This window comes from Peromyscus eremicus, chromosome 10, assembly GCF_949786415.1.
Source record: "Peromyscus eremicus chromosome 10, PerEre_H2_v1, whole genome shotgun sequence".
NCBI classification, from domain to species: Eukaryota; Metazoa; Chordata; class Mammalia; order Rodentia; family Cricetidae; genus Peromyscus; species Peromyscus eremicus.
In genome coordinates, this window is record NC_081426.1 from 33487257 (window position 1) to 33506454 (window position 19198).

At 42.1% G+C, this 19198-nt stretch overlaps 1 protein-coding gene across 1 annotated transcript in view; it reads right to left on the reverse strand.

Annotated features, from left to right (window-relative positions):
• Window positions 1-19198, reverse strand: part of Clnk (cytokine dependent hematopoietic cell linker) — a 222377-nt gene that overhangs the window by 146428 nt on the left and 56751 nt on the right. Inside the window, exon 2 of the mRNA XM_059275808.1 lies at window positions 8255-8307. Within this exon, the coding sequence (XP_059131791.1) occupies window positions 8255-8307 (53 nt within the window). The remainder of the gene's footprint in view (window positions 1-8254; window positions 8308-19198) is intronic.

The window sequence follows — 19198 nt, forward strand, 5'->3', positions numbered from 1 at the left end:
TGTTCACACATGTTATGAAGAAAAATAATGATCTGGAGTTTACATGGAGTTTCATTTTATCATTCCCACAGAAGAGGGAACTATCTATTGAACATTTCCTGGGTGCCAGACACTGTGATGAGCTTCTGTAGAGGAGTTTATAACATCTCCATTTGGGGTTGAGTGAATTTTATCACACAAGGTTTTTAAAAGAATGTATTCCTCTAACAAGCAAAACTGTCATTCAGTTTGGTGATATGTCTCTGATGAGAAATACATGAAGAATTTGTTCTTAATCATTGCAGGGAATCATTGAAAACAGTTTAATATGGTACATGGTTATGGAGTCTTAGCTACTTTTCAATTGCCGTGATAAAACACCATGCCTGAGGAAACTTATAAAAGAAAGAGTTTAGCTGGGCGGTGGTGGCGCACGCCTTTAATCCCAGCACTTGGGAGGCAGAAGCAGGCGGATCTCTGTGAGTTCAAGGCTAGCCTGGGCTACCAAGTGAGTTCCAGGAAAGGCACAAAGCTACACAGAGAAACTCTGTCTTGAAAAACCAAAAAAAAAAAAAAAAAAAAAAAAGAGTTTAATTTGAGGCTCACAATTCCAGAGGGGTAGAATCTTTGACTACCATAGTGGGGAGCACGGCAGCAGGTAGGCAGGCATGGTGCTGGAGCTACTGAGAGCTGACATCTCACCCACAAGCATGAGACAGAGATTGCTAACTGAAAATGGTATGTGCTTTTGAAACCTTAAAGCCCACCCCCTGGTGACACACATCCTCCAACAAGGCCAAGCAGTTCCACCACCTTCCAGCCAACTATTCACATACAGAAGCCCTTGGGGACCATTCTCACTGAAACTACCACATATGGAGTTCAGAGTCAGATATATGTGGCTTTAGCAGAGGACTCTGAATTTGGAAACATTATCACCTTGATGGGAATCTTGTGTGGTACATGGGAAGGGTGTTTGAATGATGAACATCCAGAGTGAATGACCTGGATCCTGGAGTGAATGATGAACAGAATTCCTGGCTTGCAAGGATGGCCAATAATCCTTGTATTCTTTTTGGCAGAAGGTAGTGAGCTCTTTACCCCGAGAATATTTGAATTGAATTTTGATTGTGTCTCACAGAGATATTGCTGAGTGCTGATAGCCTTGTGTGACACTCCCATTCCATGCCTCAGACTCCTCTCTCTTTAGAATTTCTATTTTATTGTCTTGTGAGTTTGCCATGCAAACTTTCCAAAACAAGCAAATGTTCAAGATACAGTCTATCATGCAAAGAAAGAAACACTAAGTTATCAAATGACTTGTGCCTGTGTTCCCATGGAACTGCAGACTGCAGAGTGAGATTGTGCTACATATGGTAGACACAGAAAACTGACAGGTGGACAGCCTCCACCAGCCCATTCTGATATTCCCAGAGTCGAACTTAATCCTGATAATAGACCTGCCTCATAAGGCTCTGTAGCTAGCCCCTTACCTATGCAACACCAAAGGCTTTATAAAACAACACACTGAAAATATAGACCCACCATCTTTTACCAAGGTCCTTGGGGCTTGGGATTCAGAATATTATGAGTGAAAAACCATATGGCCCATGTGCAGTGTTCTCTAAATGTGCTCATTGATGATGTCTGGAGAAACTCCTGGTTATTCTGTAGTGAGATATATAGATAGAGTCACAAAGTGGGGTTTGCAGGACAGACTTTGCTGAGAAATTAGCTACAAAATGTCTGTCAGTATGTTTAAGCCCTCTGACTTTGAAAATGTAAAGAAGGGATCAGCAGACTGATTTGAGTAGCAGTGTTAACACCAGTATGATTTGGAAGAAAGTTTAATCCTATGGCACAATGCTCATACTAAAAACAGAATTTTTGAACAGGTTACTGGAAACACAGGGTTTTAAAAGTGTACTAACATTTAAAAATATTCTCCACAGACTTATAAAATTGACTTTAGAAAGCAGCAGCAGAGTAGTGGTTGAGTCTGGGTGCAAGGATATTGGCGATTTTCCATTTCTTATTTTATTTTGGATATTTTTCTTAAATTTCCATCAACACTAGGAAGAATTTTAGTAACAACCAAACCCCATTTATTTTTGTAACTTTTAGCATGTTTCACTGGGGGCACAGGGGATGCTTGTACTTCCAGCATGCCCCTATCTGGGATGCACGATCATGTCCTCTGCTTGAGGCTCCAGAGGGTCCCAGCCAGGGCATAGCATATTGGAAAGGGCCTGGAAGGAAGACACGGTGAGCCACAGCATCAAGGTTCTGAGGCCTGTCCACAAGGATGAAGGGACACTAGAAACCAAACCTCAGGTCTCCTTTCCCCAGCTCTGATGTGTTACAGGGCAGCAAGCAGGCCTATGTACTCACCCCTAAAAACACTACTGTGCTGCAAGGAGCGAGGGAGGCCTCATGTAGTTGAATGGATTTCCAGGGAAGCCATCTGGGCGGCGCGCATAAAGTCAACACAAAACACTTTGCTAACTTCAGAAGCCCCTTAGAATCATGACATCTGGACTTTCTGAGTTCCTGTAGAGTTTTTTTTTCCCCCATCATTCTCTCCACAATGCCAACATGATTTGTTTAACACTTGGAGAATGCTCTTAGAAGATGAGCACTAACCTTCTTGACCTTCGTAAGTGATGTGTCTAGTGCCTGGCATAAATCATGGTGAACGAATGCTTTGAATCGACTCATGGAACTGTATAGAAAGATGTGGCAGATACCTGTGTGCACCTATGTGAAATGTGTGAGTGTATGTAGCTGTGAAATATGCAGGAAGGTGAACATATTTACCCGTGCCTATGTGAATAGTGTCTACTTCTCTATCATCCATTCATTTGTATTCATTCATTCATTCATTCACTATAAAAGTGTCTACTGAGAAGTCCCATAATGAATTAACTGTGTTCCTCCAAATCCACAGGTTAAAACCTAATCATCAAGGTGATAGTGGTAAAGGATGGGATTTTAGGGAAGTCATCAGGTCACAGTGGCGGAGCTCCTGAGTAGCATTTATGCCTCCACAAGAGAGACCCCAGAACACTCTTCCTGTCCTATTTCCCACGCAAGAACACAGCAATGAGATGCCAGCTATGAGAGAGGAAGCAGATCCTCACTGGAGAGCAAACTCGCCTGCACCTTGTACTGGGACTTTCCAGGGTGTAGAACTGTGAACAGCATGTTTCTGCTTGTGAGTTACCCAGCTGAGGCATTTCCTTGTAGCAACCCAGAGCAGAGCGTAAGGAATTAGGTCCCAGCCTCAAAGGTCATTTAGAATTCAGTTATAGACTTGTAAAGAATTTCAGGTTGAGGCATCATGAGTCCAAACACACACTGGTGATCTGATTTCTTTGGCCTACAGAAGGACATGGGGATTGTTTAGAATCTACCATCTGGAGTTAACTAGGTTAATGATTAAGCATGGGGTTCCCCGTCCCTGGGGAGGTGGGGGGAGCCACAGGCAAGCACAGCACAGATCTCTGTGTGGGACACAGGGTTCTGCAGTTTCAAACTGCATTCCCTCAGATGTGTGGCTGCATGCTCTGGCTACACCTTGGTGACCGCTACAGTTACTTCTCCAGGACGCCAGAAGGAAATGGGGCTTGGAACTGCAGCCTAGCACAGCCTTTCTGTAGTCTGTAAAAGCCCAGATTCTCATTCAGGGTACTTGGCTTGGTGCCTGGATTCCATATTTCTTCTAGGCTCCAGGGTGACGATAATACTGACACAGTCTGTGGTTAGCGTGACAGAATCCTACACATCAGGAAACACTGGTTAGGAAACCCTAAACAGTTGGTCAGGAAACCCCGGGTGGGGAGAACAGCACAGAGCACACAGAGACAGTTTAGCAGCTTTCATTTATGTAATGCTACTGTATGCATTTCTCCTCTCCTCTCCTCTCTCTCTCTCTCTCTCTCTCTCTCTCTCTCTCTCTCTCTCTCTCTCTCTCTCTCTCTCTTTGTGTGTGTGTGTGTGTGTGTGTGTGTGTGTGTGTGGTGTTCTTTTAGTGTTCTCTTTTTGTCTCACGACTGACCTGCAGCAATTCTACATGAACTAGCTGATCGGCGAGTACTGAAGAAGGCAGAGCAAAGACAAATTTGCGTTGATGAGGACCCATATCCTTTGGATTCTGAGAACCTGGCCAAGAAGGTTCCTACTGCTGAGGTGTAGGACAGGCAAATGGGTGAAGGCGTGGCTCCAGATTAACTAATCCCCAGAGCAGAAAACCAGTGCATATGAAGTCGTGGCAGTATCCTCCCATGTAGCTAGCCATAGTCAGCTTTATATCCAGGGTACTTTAAAGTAGAAATCATTAAGATACACTTTAGAAAGTATTTTTAAAAAGCCATTGCCAAGATGATAAACCTCCAACCAAAACCAAACTACCAAAATCTTACTTGAGAGAGATGAACTCTCCTCTCTGTTATGGAATATTTAAATATGTAAAGATGTGTTACATTTGTTCATGCTGTGGAATATTATTTTAACTGTGTAAAGGTTTGTTACATTTGCTTATGCTGCATTTGTTTGACAATGTAAGGATCTGTGTTTAATTATGTAAAAATGTGTTGCTGTTTCAGCTTTCCTACCTAAAGCACCTGATAGGTCTAATAAAAAGCTGAACGGCCAATTGCTTGGCAGGAGAGGGATAGGAGGTACTGGTGAGCAGAGAGAATAAGTAGGAGAAGAAATCTAGGAGAGAGAGGGAGGAGAAAGAGAGAGAGAGAGAGAGAGAGAGAGAGAGAGAGAGAGAGAGAGAGAGAGAGAGAGAGGTGGGGCCAGAAGCCAAGCAACCATCAGCCAGCCATGGAGACAGCAGGAAGGTAAGATATACAGAAAGAAAGAAAGGTAAAAAATCATGACGCAAAACTTAGATGAAGTGAAACAGATTAAAATAATAGCTAAGGTAAAGCCAGACATTCGTAACTGAGTCTCTGTGTTATGATTTGGGATCTGGTTGGTGGCCCAAATGAAAGCCTGGTACCTCTCTCAATAGAGAAGGCATTATCACAGGGTGGAATCAGAGATCAAGGGGAGAGACTCTCAATTACCAGTTAGATGGGCACTTACAACAAATTTCCCAGGAATGGCCAAAGAAATTCCACATTGCTCCCCAAAAGGAACATGGGTCTGAGAATAAAGCCTGCTGTAACATGGGTTGGCAAGAGATTCTGAAATACATTCTCATTTAGGTTCCTTCTGAGTGTGCCCTTATCTGGAGAAAGGATTCTTGTAGATGTCACTGAAGATTTTTTTTTTTTTTTTTTTTTTTTTTTTTTTTTTTTTTTTTTTTTTTTTTTGGTTTTTTCGAGACAGGGTTTCTCTGTGCAGCTTTGCGCCTTTCCTGGGACTCACTTGGTAGCCCAGGCTGGCCTCCAACTCACAGAGATCTGCCTGCCTCTGCCTCCCGAGTGCTGGGATTAAAGGCGTGCGCCACCACCGCCCGGCACTGAAGATTTTGATATGAAATAATTTTGGATTAATCCAGATAAATCCTAAATTAAGTAGCAAATGTGAGGGAGATTTGAGACAAGCAGGAGAGGAGGAGAATGCCATTAGAAAAGGATGAGATCAAGCTACACAACTGTCTCGCTTGTGCAGAGGGCCTAGTCCAGTCCTGTGGAGGCTCCACAGCTGCTGGTCTAAAGTTCATGGGTTCCCACTAGTTTGGATTGGATGTCTCTGGAGGTTCCCCTTCATGATCTTGGTGCCCCTTGATCATAGAATCCCTCTTCTCTCTCTTTGACTGGACTCCTGGAGCTTGGCCACACATTCCTTCCTCTGATAAGGTATGGCCTCCATGGGGAGTCAGCAGAGCCTGGTTCATTCAGTAGAAGCAAGTCCAAGCCCCTCTCCCTGCATCAAGGCTGTGCAAGGTGTCCCACCATATGTAGTGGGCTCCAAAAGGCCAGCTCATGCACCAGGAATGGATCCTGATCCTACTACCAGGGGGACCCTTAAGCAGATCAAGGGTGGAGGTGGGAGGAGGGAAGAGTGGGGGACCTGCAGTTGGTATGTAATAAATTAAAATAAAAAAGAGTAAAAAATGAGATCAGAGCAATGCAACTCCAAGACAAGGAATAATGGGAGTCCACAGAAGCTAGGGGACACAGAGAGGACCCTTTATTAGGGCTTGCAGGTCCAGCTCCACTCTGCCAATATCTCTCTTTGAACTTGTACCCTTCAGAACTATGGAAGAATAGATTTCTGTTGTCTGGTCGGGACAGTTTGTTCTGACAGCCCTTGGGCACCTGCTGTGTGGTTTATCCCTTCAAAACAAACCTCTAAAGTACATGCAATATACAAAACTGCACTTGGCTCTATTTATCCCAGCTCATAGTTTAGGGTCGGAGAACTCATCCCCTTTAGTGAGGCCACAGATGGTTCAGCTGGCAGCAGCCCTCCCTTCCTTCCTCGGCCTTCCTATTCTCACTGTGGTGGGCTGGACTTCCACTGTTAAACTCTCGACACCAAAGTTCAGAGAAACTCAGGATGCTATGAGGGGGCAGCTGCTGCAGTCACAGAGAAGAAGGGTAGTGGAGATGTTCTGAACTGAACTGTGGTCCAGGGAAAAGCCCATCAGGGGACTGTGCTTCAGGGAATCCCCTGCTCGTTCCTCTGCAGTGAGAACAAGGGGCCAGGATGGAGAGACAGCTCCCTCATCCTGTGGGCTAGAGGTTAGGCTACCCATTGCTGACCCCCACGGAAGTCTGAGGGTGCTCACGTTACCAGAGCTTTTCTCCTGGTTTACAGCTACCCCCACAACTCCCTGCGCTCTAACTCAGCACCTATTTGCCAAACAAAACCGTTTTCCATTTCTGTGTGCCACCCAAGAGCTTCTCTAGGCACTTAGCCACTGAGAACCAAACTGTTCTTTCCCTTCTAAGTCATATCCTGCCTTTTCCAGAAGGCTCTGGAATTTCTTAGCCATCTACCGAGTTAAGCAACACCCCCAAGATCACACAGCTGTGAAGTGATAGGGCAAGGACGTGAAAGACACAGCCGACGTTAGTTAGCACATTCTCTCTGTGCCATCAACCCACTTCTCAGTTCGCACCAGAGCCCTGTGCAACCAAGTCACAAAGCGGATAAGGTCAATAAATATCGGAGTGAACGGAGTTCAGAGTTAGTTCCTACATTCATCACTTCCCACAGCACTGTGACAACATATTTGGCGGAAACAGTTAAAGAGAGGAAAAATCCACTCTGCTCATGGCTTCAATATGCCGGGGTCATCGAAGTGGATAAGGCATGGCGCGTCAGACTCCACACCACGGCGGTTAGGAAACAGGAAATATAGGAAGAGGCCAGTGCAGTCACTCCCTCAGGGACCCACTTCCTCTGAGTAGCCCCCACCTCCTAATTTTTACCACCTCCTAGTACTGCCAATCATATTTGCAGATCCATCAAGGGATTGATCCATTCATTAGGCTGGAGCCCTGAGGATCTAGCTGTCTCTAGAGACTGCATCACAGGCATGGCCAAAGGCACGCTTCACTAACGCCTTTGCTTTTCTTAGTCCAACTCAATTGACAGCCCAAATTAAATATCATAGCACATCAATTTTTTTCCCATCGGAGGTATTATTTTTGCATTATAAAATTCCTTAAGAATTCCTTCTGCTTATTTCCTATATTCACAGACATGAGCCATGATTTTTTTTTCTATACACAGTTGGTTATCCTAAACCAATCACATCACTTATTCCTGCTTTGTGTACAGAGAAAGTCAGGTTTTATCCATGGGAATCACTGGGCTTTTATTTGTACCCATCACACAGTGACTGCAGGTGACTCTTGTTATTTCTGCATGAGTGGCCAGTGTCTCAATCCTGGACTTCTCCTTCCTGTTCTAGCTGCACACCCATGCTAGGCCAGAACAAGTGGCCTGTGCACAGAAATGCTGCTACTGGACACCCAAGCACACAGCAACCCTGTCTCTCAGGAAATCCCCTTCCCAGTGGGGTTTGGCAGCACTATTGAGGCATCATCCATCTGGTGCTTCCTGTTTCCTCTAGAACAGCAGTTCTTAACCTGTGGTTCCAGACCCTTTCGGGGTGGTATATCAGATATCCTGCATATCAGATATTCATAACAGTAGCAAAATTACAGTTATGCACTAACAATGAAATAATTTTATGGTCAGGGGTCACCACAACATGAGGAACTGTGTTAAAGGGTCGCAGCATTATGAAGGTTGAGATCCACTGATGGAGAAATAGAAGTTGGAGTAAGTGCTGTCTGGTACTTACTGGTTGTTCATTGTCCTTGGCATCTGGCAAATGAGAGGAATCTTCAACTCAGCCTGTGGAGACAAAAACAAACTCGTTACTGGACCTTATGCATCATGTTTTCTTCTCTTGAACATGCTACCACTGCTTCTTAGGAGGATTTGATGCAGGTGCTGGCCTAGAGGAAGCAAATCAATGTAGGTCAAAAATTGGTTTATTTCTGGCACAAGGTGGGGGAGGGGGCTCCCCCTCCCCCGACCTGCTGTCCTCCTTCTGTCAGCATTCATCCCATCTGCCCTGGGGAGCTGAGCAAACATGCACTGAGTCTGGTTTTCCCTTGCGTGCAATTGTGTGCTTCCCCTGGGCACCTAAGAAGCGTTAGTGCAAGCTCTATTGGCTCTGCTCCGAGCGGTCCACGGGCTTGCCAAAGCAGGCTGGAGAAAGGATGCTTTTCATTTCCCTGTGACTTTTCCATAAAATATTTACTGGAAGTTTCATTTATATACCACTTTGCATCAGCCACCACATTTTATTTGAGCCCAGTATTCACCCTCAGCGGAGCGGTCATTAGCTCCATTTACCATATAAATTAGCAGCAGAGACTCTGGGCACATACAGTGCTTTACATCAATGACCAGGTTTAATTTGTTCAAAGATTCTGAGAGTTATAACGGATAGTTCACTGTATTTTCTGGAGGTCCATCAGGAAACAGAATCCTCATAGTAGATAATTTGAGAATAGTGTAATGTGATCCTTTGGAAGTTGTGAGCAGGTGGGACACAAAAGATGGTGGGGTGCCTGGGGGTGGTAGAAAGGGGGTGCTGTCATTGTACCCGAAAGGGTGAAGGGAGGGAGTGGTGATTGGGATTCAGAGACTGAGTGGAGGAGTGGCTGATGGTTTCAACTGAGGCAGCTTCAGGAGGGAGCAGCAGAGGGTGGGATGGAAATAGCCTTCTCATGGTCCTCCTACTCCGGACCATCTGCTGCTGTCATCCATTGTCTAACGTCAAGAAGAATCCAGGAGTGAGGAACTATTGGTAAGATTCATGCCTCTCAGACCCCTGGGGCTCCAGATAAGTGGGACAGGGCAGAAGGGGGATTTCATAGCTTGAAAATTAAGCCCGCAGAGGTTGAATTCCCTTGCCCATGTATACCTATCTACAATAAGGGCCCACTTCAGAAATTCTGGTTCCAAATGTGTTATCACATTGCACATAACCAAGTCTCATACACCTTAAATCGACTCTGCTGTCCCTCTACCTATCTATTTAACCCTCCACGTATCCATCCACCATGGACTGAAGGCTTTGTGTAAATACTGTACCCAGTGAGACCCAACCCCTGCCTGCAAGAGGCTTATAAAGCTAATGCAGTTTCTTCACCCTTGTATGTAGACGATGGTGGTTAAAAGTGCATTGTAAAGATAGACACATCCAAGACAGAGCACAACAGGTACCAACTGTACCATAAGGAAGGAGACGGCTCTTCACATAGTAGCTGAAGCTAGAGCTAGAGCCAAAACTTGCCAAAGAAGTCTGGTTCTTCCAGGCTCAGAGATCAGAAGGTATTCTCCAGGCCAAGGTACACAGGCCTTAGATTTCATAGAGTGCCATATGGGCTTTGCATAGACAGGTAGGCCACCACAGAGTTCATATTGGCACTGCATGGAGAAGAACTTGAGGAGATCACTCATTATGAATGGCAAGAACAGTTCATCTCCAAAGGTGGGATTCATGTTTGATCTATGTGATCTTGGAGCCACAGCTGCAGAAAAGTTATAGAGGAACTTGAACTGGGCTTGGGTCCTCTGACACCTGTGTGTTGCTTCATGCCACACCTGACCTCTTATGCCTCAGGTCTGTCACTGACAGCAAGGAAAGAGCTGTTATTAGGCTCCTGTTCACTTGTGGCTCTTTGAACAGGGCAGTGTGTCTCGTTCATGGTCCCCTCTAGAAGTCACCTCCTCCAAGGTGGTGAAGAGGATTCAAACCATCAGTGAGACAAACAATTAGTAAGTCCCAGGCCAAGGAAAGAGTAAGAGCTGTGACCATCTAGATGTGCAGCCTTGGTAGAGAACTTAGCCTCTTGTCACTTAGAAGTGGTGGCATCAGTATTTACACTACGAAGTTAAGTGTAAAACCAATGCACATGAAGTTGTCTTACAAACTATAAAATACAGTGAAGTATGGATGTACCACTATTGATGTAGTAAGGTTAGCAAGCTACATCAACATCATGATATATTTTATATGTTACCATGTAATATTTTGTTATGTTTTGGCATGTGGGCTTATTAATATCAATTTAAGACATTAATATCCAGTGAATGTAAGTTATATGATTATGGTTAAATAGGAAAAATGGTCTACCCTGAAGCATAAAAGGACTTTCTTATACAGTCACTTTGTTCCTTTGTATATATTTGGTAGTACTAAAGTGGAATCATGTTCTCTGCAGAGGACTCCATGTATGCCTGGCTCTTAGCCAGGTCTTAGGTACACAGCCCTTGACACAGGCCACTTCTTCCCAAGGCTTCCTCACATCGGTAAGGCGGGGAGTTGACCAATCCTGACTCTGCCATCTGCAGTGTAGCTCTGCCCAGAGCATGAGAGCTTGTTTGGTCTCATTTTCTTCATCTGGAGTAAGAAATTGGGCCAAATAATTCTCTTTTAGCTCAAAGATTTCACAAAAACAGTTCCCTTAAAAACTATAATCCATCCAAATTTGATGACAATAATGGCTTTTAAATATTAGAGGTATGTTATTATATTTCTTGCATTTTATTATTGTCTTCTCCAATGGAGCTTCTTGTAGAACAAAATTGCAGAGGTCTCTGCAGAACAGCTACCACAGAGGACAGCAGGGAGGCTGAAGGGAATCTTGGCTGATTCTATGTAAACCTTTATAATTTGTTTGATCTGTCTCATTTGTATTTTAAAATATTAGGGAAAGTTCACATCATTCTACTAGTGATTTTTTTGAGAGATGTGAGCTGTATATTGTACAGTGTTTTAAAGTATTTATTTTTAAGTGAGCCAAACTCTTTTGGCACTGTAAAAATTAAAATCTAGGCTCTGAGCGAGTCAGTGGAGCCTGAGTCAGCCAAGCAGCAGGACCTCGGCAAGGCAGACTCACGACAAGGCCACAGCTCTCTGCTCCACCCAGACTGTCCTGAGCTTTTCTGAGAACACAATGCTCTTATCTGATTTCCTTTCTGTAAAGGATGTGGTAAGGGGTTCAGTTAGAATTGCATGTCTGCCAGTTTTATGAAGATAATACAGAGTAGAAAAGACATGTATTTTTGCAAAGATAACTGAACAGACTGATACTATTCACATCTTATGTCATAGTGACTCACTGAATTCGTGTAATCATCTTTATTCGATACAAAGACAAACTGACATTCACATGTGTTAGTACCTGGTTTTGCAGGGTACATGGCTGTGCTTTGGGGCAGCTATTGGCTTGTTTCGTGCCTTTATTTTTCTGTGACATGGTGACAGGACACTAGTGATTACTTAGGGTGTTTATGAAGTTGACAGGTAATGGCCGTGACAGAAGTGAGTGCCCAAGTGTTCTCTATTGCAGCTAACACTGGGTCTATCATTAAAATATCAGAGTTGCTACTGCAGTTGGCTTTTCTCTGAGCACAGATCCAAGACAAAAAAAGACAGGAGAACTCACAAAAAATAAATGAACCAGAACAGTGTGGAAAGGGGGGCAAAGCTAAAAACTAACAGATGTGCAAAGCACCAAGCACTTGAACCTGAAGATGAATGAAATGCATTTTATTGCTTCCAGGTTTGAGTCTCCAGAAATATGGAGTGTAAATCCCATGCTCATAGACACTGGTTCTATAACCACAGGTTCTCTGTCAGCCCTTTGGATCTACCTGGGCTGTAAAATGTAACGTGCCCTGAAAAGTCCACTTGGGTTGTTCTGAGCAGCAGTCTTATGTATGACGGTAGTCTAAATACCCCCAGATATTTTAGATGAGCTCTGGATGCTCAGATGGTATGGCTGCAGACTACCCCAGATACTCTAATGGACAGGTTGACCACGCTTCAGTGGATGGCCCACACACCCAAGAGTATATGAACAGCGCACATTGGACTAAATGAGGACACCAAGTTAAGTGGGTGGTGAAGGGGAGTGGACTTAGGAGCAATTTGGAGAGAGGGAATATGATCAAAATACATTGTATGAAACTTTCAAAGAACTAATAAAAATGAAAGAAAAGAACAGAAAATAAAGCCACACAAATTCAAAATGTTTTAAGTTTACAATTTTGCTTGGGATATATTCATAGCCACACATGGCTCCAGGGGCTGGTAGATTGGACATATCTGAAAGTCTAAAGCCTGTACATTGGAGCTTTACTGATCATCCTTTACTTTGGATTAGAAATCTATGGTTTTATTTTCAGTAGTAGATCCCATTAGCTTTCTTCCCTCCAATACATGTTTCTGACACCTAAATTGAGGAATTAGAACAGAGTGTCCACTCTTTCTATCTTTACTCATACAGCACTTGAAATTTTAGCATAATAATAAGATAGGAAAAGAAACAAAGAAAAGATACAGATGGGAAAGGAAGAAGTGGAATTATGATTATTTGTAGATTACATCATCCTGTTCTTATGACACCCTGATGACTCCACCAGAAAACCCAGAACTGATAAACAGGTTACAAGTCAACAAAAAAATTTAGTAGCTTTCCCATATACTAGTTCAAACACATTTGAGAAAGAAACCAGGAAAACAGTTCCATCTAGAATAGATTAAAAATTACTTAGAAATAAACCTAACCACAGAAGTGAAAGGTCTTCTGGTGAAGATTTTAAATACTGAAGAAGGAAATTGAAGACACTAGAAGCTCCCATGCTCATAGGTCAGAAGAATTAATATTGTGAAAATGGCCATATTAACAAATATGACCGACAGCTTCCATGTACTCTCTATCAATTCCAATTACAGCTGGATAAACGGAAAGACAATTCTGAAATTCATACAGAAGCACAGAAGACTCCAAATAGCCCATGCAATTCGGAGCAAAAGCAACAGTGTGGAACAAAATAATATATTGTCCTACTTCACCTTTTTGTAAAGCCTGGCCCCAAACAAACTCGGGGAGGAAAAGGTTTATTTGGTTACAGGTTATAGTTTATCACTGAGAGAAGTCAAGGCAAGGACTCCAAGGCAGGAACCTGGAGGTAGGAACTGAATGAAGCAGAGGCCCTGGAGGAGGCTTGAACTACATGGCTTGCTCAGCTTGCTTTTTTATACCACCCAGAACCACCTGTCCGGAGGCCTGGGTCCTCTCACATCAAATGTCAATCGAGAAAATGCCCCACAGACATGCCAATTTGATGGAGACAGTTCCTCAGCTGGGGTTCCCTCTTTCCAGGTGACTCTAGTTTGTGTCAAGCAGACAAAAGCCAATCAGCACATTATATATACATACATATGTATATAATACATTATACATGCATGTATAGAAATAGAAGCAAGGTTAAATGAGGAAAAGGAAGGGATTTACGGGAAAGGGGGTCACTTACTTGCCCTCAAGGCAGGATAAAGGTCATGGCAAAGAGATGCTCAGTTCTGGGAGCAAAGAGAAGTCTGTCTCTATGACCAGTTAGGCCAGCTAATCTTACAGTTTGAGATATGATGGTCCCTGTGATTATATCTCATTACATAGTTAGTTTGCGGGTTGGAACCGTTTTAGAAACACAAGGAATTTGATGGGTATCAGCCATTAGTGGGTTCTATTCTAGAAACATGTGTAAGATTTCCAGGACATGCTATAGAGCTGTGTATTAACATCAGGATGTCTGTTTCTGAACTTGAAGCCTGCCTGGTGTCCCAGAGAATGGGTTAGGAAGCAAAGACTTGCTGTATAAGTGGGTGGGATTTTGATGTGGGTCTTAATCCAGAAATAATTAATACCCTTATGGTACCATAAGCAGTTTAAACAATTGAAAATATGTAGTCCAACAAAATTGCATTTCCTTGTCATCCTTGAGAATTCTTGCTGTCCTTTGGGAATGTGCCAGTGCTGCCAAGCAGCTAGAGAGATGCATTTTATCATAGACAGCTCTCCTATACTTTCCCTGGTAAAAATTAATATTTCATGAAGGGAAAACATGCTTTGCAGTACATAATTTTTTTTTGCTTTCAAATATTTCTCATTTATTCCCAGAAGATAAAGTTTATAAAAATACGAACCTCTGCTTCTTTGAAAGTTTAAGAAACATCATTCTAATGACAATGTACCTGATCAGATATAGGAAATAGCCAAAAGCAAACCTCAAGTTGCTGAGACAATGTGAGCATCAGCTGGGAAGCTGCACATCCCAAACTGGGTCAAGGCTGTAACATAAGGTCTGTGTAAAATACCTATAAGAGACATCTGACACCTCTCCACAGCCATACCCAGCACAGGAAGATGGGGTTGAGGGAGAAGCAGTACATGTTTATTTGAAACAAGAGAGGAGAGAGTGACTGAATTGGAGTGGGGGAGATGGAGAGATAGAGAGAAAGGAAGCAGGGAGAGGGAGAGACTCATACATGCAACTTCAAGTAAACATATTGAAACTAGGATTTCTCAGATGCAGACACTTATTAATTTGCCCACAATTCAGAATTCTGTGTAATTTTCTTCTATTTTCATATCAAAAAATTAGGAATTCACAATTTAGAGATGCTCATATTCAGAGGAGAATGATTGCTGATTGGGTTTCTAATTCTAACCCTGGCCAGGGCAATCAGCTAAATTTAATTAAATATAACATCTCATTTGATTGAATTTCTAATGAGTGGAGGTATTAAAAGTCAAATGGATTATTATTATGAATTGTTTTGAGAAATCTAAGAGAATTCTTTTTTCCTAGTTTTTCTGCTATTAAGCATGAGAATATTTTTAAAAATGATTTTGCAGCTGTCTTGATAACAAGTCACTGCCCTCAAGCATCTTAGGGAAGCATGAGAGGGCATCTATTTGTTCTTTTCGAAAGATTTTGAGGAGGCCTCTAACACATGGATGCAATCTGCAATTGGTTTGGAATTTATCACTCTTAGGACATCTTGATTTCAAGAGCCATTTCCATTTTCTTTTCTGTGGTCTGCTTCAGTAGGAACAATCCCTACAGCAGTGACCTCATCTTCCTCTTTACTGTGTAGCAAACTCACTCCTTTGTTTTCTCCTCTTTTCATTCACTTAATTTGTATTATGATTCTCTTTTCTGTCATTCCTTCTTTTCAGTTTTTCTTTCCCTCCTATTCTCATCAAACTTCTGTTTGTTTATATTATTTAAGTTTTTTACTGTTCAGGAGAACTAAGCGGTAGCAAGTACACAAATACATCTATCTATCTACCATCTCTCTCTATTATCTATCTGTGTATGTATGCATGCATGCATGTATGTATGTATGTATGTATGTATGTATGTATGTATGTATGTATCTATTATCTATCTGTCTATTATCTATGCATGCATGTATCTATCAATCTCTATCATCTATCTATTATCTATCTATTATCTACATATCTATCATCTATCATCTATCTTCTATCTACCTATCAATTATCTATCATCTATCAATCAATTTCTCTTTCTTTATCATCTATCTATGTACTATTTATCATCTATCAGTAGCTCTCTATCATCTATCTGCCTGTCTTATCATCTATTTGTTATCTATCATCTGTGTATCTGTCTCCCATCTATCTCTATTATCTATCAGTCAACTATCAATCATATGCCTACCATTTTCATTCTGTTGGTAGATTTTTGCATAGTATACTTGCTACAGTCTACCTACATCTTAATGAAATTGTTCCTTATTTTTGTTTGAAGATTTATCTTATCTTACCCCATTTTCATTAGGGCCTCATAAATGGTGTCAGAATCCTACCAACCGGAGGTGAAACTGCTAGGTCTACATTAATTGGGAATGTCTTCAACCATGACTTATTTTTCTATTAACTAATTAATTAATCGGCTCATTTGGTGATACTAAAGGCAATTTTTTTTTGGAAAAGAAGAGAAACTAAGATGCAAGGAATACTGTTTGTATGCCATAATTTTCAGGCAGGGCTTGGAAAGGAGACGCCTCCCTCAGTGATAGCTAACCATCGAAGGTGAACGTCCTGCCATTTTGTCAAAGTCATTTATTAAGCACCTGCTGTCTGCTAGTTGTTCTTCTGCATCATTGTTTCACAAGAAAAATCTGTAAGACGTTTGCAAGAAGCTTAAAATCCAAAAAAGAAGCACAAGAGTTAAGGTAATTTAATCAGTAATGGACTAGGAGTATGCAACTTACAATAATAATAATAGACGACAATAACAGTGCCATTTGCTGCATACCAGAAATGCATATAAGACATTCTATTTAAGTAAGATTCCATTGTACGGCAGCAATCCAAATGACCCAGATTTTGCAATACCGAGCAATTCTGTCATTTTCCTTTTCAGTGAGAGCCCTCTGGAACCATATCTGCCTTGTATACAAACTGCACAGTGTGAGCGCAGATGAGCTCAGCCCTTCATCTGTGACTTGAAGCACATTTGAAACCCAGCTTTGGAATTCAACTTCCTGAAGCATGATTAACTATTTTTTTAATCCCTTCTTTTATTCAGGTTCACCCACCTAACAAGATGTAGGGAAATCTCCGAGCCCAGGGATGCTGAATTGTGCAACTCAAGTCTCAGTTTCCCTAATATGAAAAATGGGACACAAATGCTTGCCTTTCTTGGCTAATGGAGTTATTATGAAAAACAAGAAGCCCAGAAGTTAGAGTAGTCCCCATCCTGCCTTTCTCTGGCATTTGTGCATGTCTGTATGCAAATGCCAGAGGAAGAGGTTGAGTATCTTGCTCTGTCACACTCCATTTTGTTCCCTGGAGACAGGGTCTTCAATCAACCTGGAGCTATGCTATCAGCCTGAAAATCCCAGTGATCCTTCTATCTCTAACTCCACAGTGTGAGGGGTCAGGCCAAGCTCAGTCAATGTTTTTCTTTTACACGGGTGCTGGGATCCAAACTCGGGTCCTTATGCCTTCACAGCAAGTATTCTTAGCTACTGAGCCACCCCTCCAGCCCCGTGAGTAGACTTTAGATTGTTGTGTTAGGATAGTGGACAATAAATATTGACTCACATCTTTGTATCAATGAGATAAGGATTCTGATGTTCCTTGAAGCTAGCAAGGAAAACATTCTAAAGGAAATCATATGCTGTACACCCAGTTTAAAAATTTTCAAAAGGGTCAGTACTTCTGAGGAATTTTAAGACACCACCACATCTTTGACAGATGAATGATAAAAATAAATATGAATGTGATGAGATTAGCTTTTTATAGAAATTACCTTAAAATAGTGCCCTGTAGAGGCTTGGGCTCCATTGAAGTCTATAGAATTTCTTTAGGTAAAAATTCTGAACAAGAGAAACAAAGGATTATCTAGGGCAGTGGCTCTCAACCTTCCTGATGCTTTGACCCTTAATACAGTTCCTTATCTTGTGGTGACCCCAACCATAAAATTATTTTCATTGCTACTTCATAACTGAAATTTTGTTATTATTATGAATTTTAAGGTAAATATCTGTGTTTCCTGATTGTTTTAGGTGAGCCCTGTGAAAGGATCATTCCACCCCCAACGGGGTCATGACTCATAGACTGAGAAACACTGATCTAGATATAAAATAAATCAAGTAATAGCAATACCCATTAATAATAATTTAATTAAGGCCTTTGTGTTAATAATTACTAGGCATCAGAAATAAATTTTTTAAATATTACATTTTGTTTTTCACCACAAAACCAAAAGGTAGGCACAACAAATCCATTGTATAAAGGACAAATTTAGGTCTTGAGAGCTTAAATAAGAAGCCTAAAATCTTACTCCTGAGAAGTAAGAGTCTGGATTGAAATCCAGGCATCATTTTCCCCAAAGGTAGGTGGGTAGTGGAGTGGGAATTGGAGACAGAAATAGAGAATGAGCTGGAGGAGGGGCAATGGAGAGATGTTCTATGGGGAGTGCTCAGAGACGGAGTTCATCAGGAGATCCAGGTCCTGTTTGTAAGTGAGGAGGACCTTTAACACCTGTGGTCTCTAAGCATCTGCTAATTGTTGTGGGACAGATGGCTCCCAGTGCCTGTTAGGGCATCATTCCATCAATAGCTCAGCAAACCCCCTCTTGCAATGGCAGTTTTGATGCTGTGCCCGCCTGTGACTTCTGAGCAGGAACATGGTTTCCTATAAGGACAGCTTCTGGGAATAAACACTCTACCAATCCGAAACTACAAGTCAGCATATGTGACCATCCCAGGTGGCTGTACAAGCCACAGTGCCAGAGTAGAGTGCTGGCCTGAGCTCCATCAGTGCCCCCGAGTGTCCTAGTCTTGGGGGAAGTGAGTCTCTGGCAATCAGACCTGATGAAAAGATGCCAGTCACTAGGGTGTCTACGGTGATTCACCCTCTCAGAGTTGGCGATGAGCTAGGAGCTAGCCTTAACTTCATCTGAAAATAAGTTCATCAGAGAACATAGACAAATCACAAGCAAATGGTATTGAAATTTCACCTTTATGCTGAGCTCAGCTCATTGGACATCCAAACACAGTGAATTACCATTTCTTGTGTTCAGGCATTTGGAAAGCAAAATTTTGGTTATTAACAATAACATTTAAAATGTATACTTTGCAAATACCAGTGGCCTACATCTAATGGTTCTTTTTTTTTTTTTTCCTTTCTTGAAACAGGGTTTCTCTGTGTAACAGTTTTGGCTGTCCTAGAACTCACTCTGTAGTCCAGGCTGGCCTCCAATTCACAGAGACCTACCTGCTTCAGCCTCCAGAGTGCTGAGATTTAAGGTGTGCACTACCACTGCTAGGCCTAAGAGTTCATTATAATAAAAAATTATTTATGTATGTTTGTATATGTGAATATACCTGGCCCTGTTGAGAGTT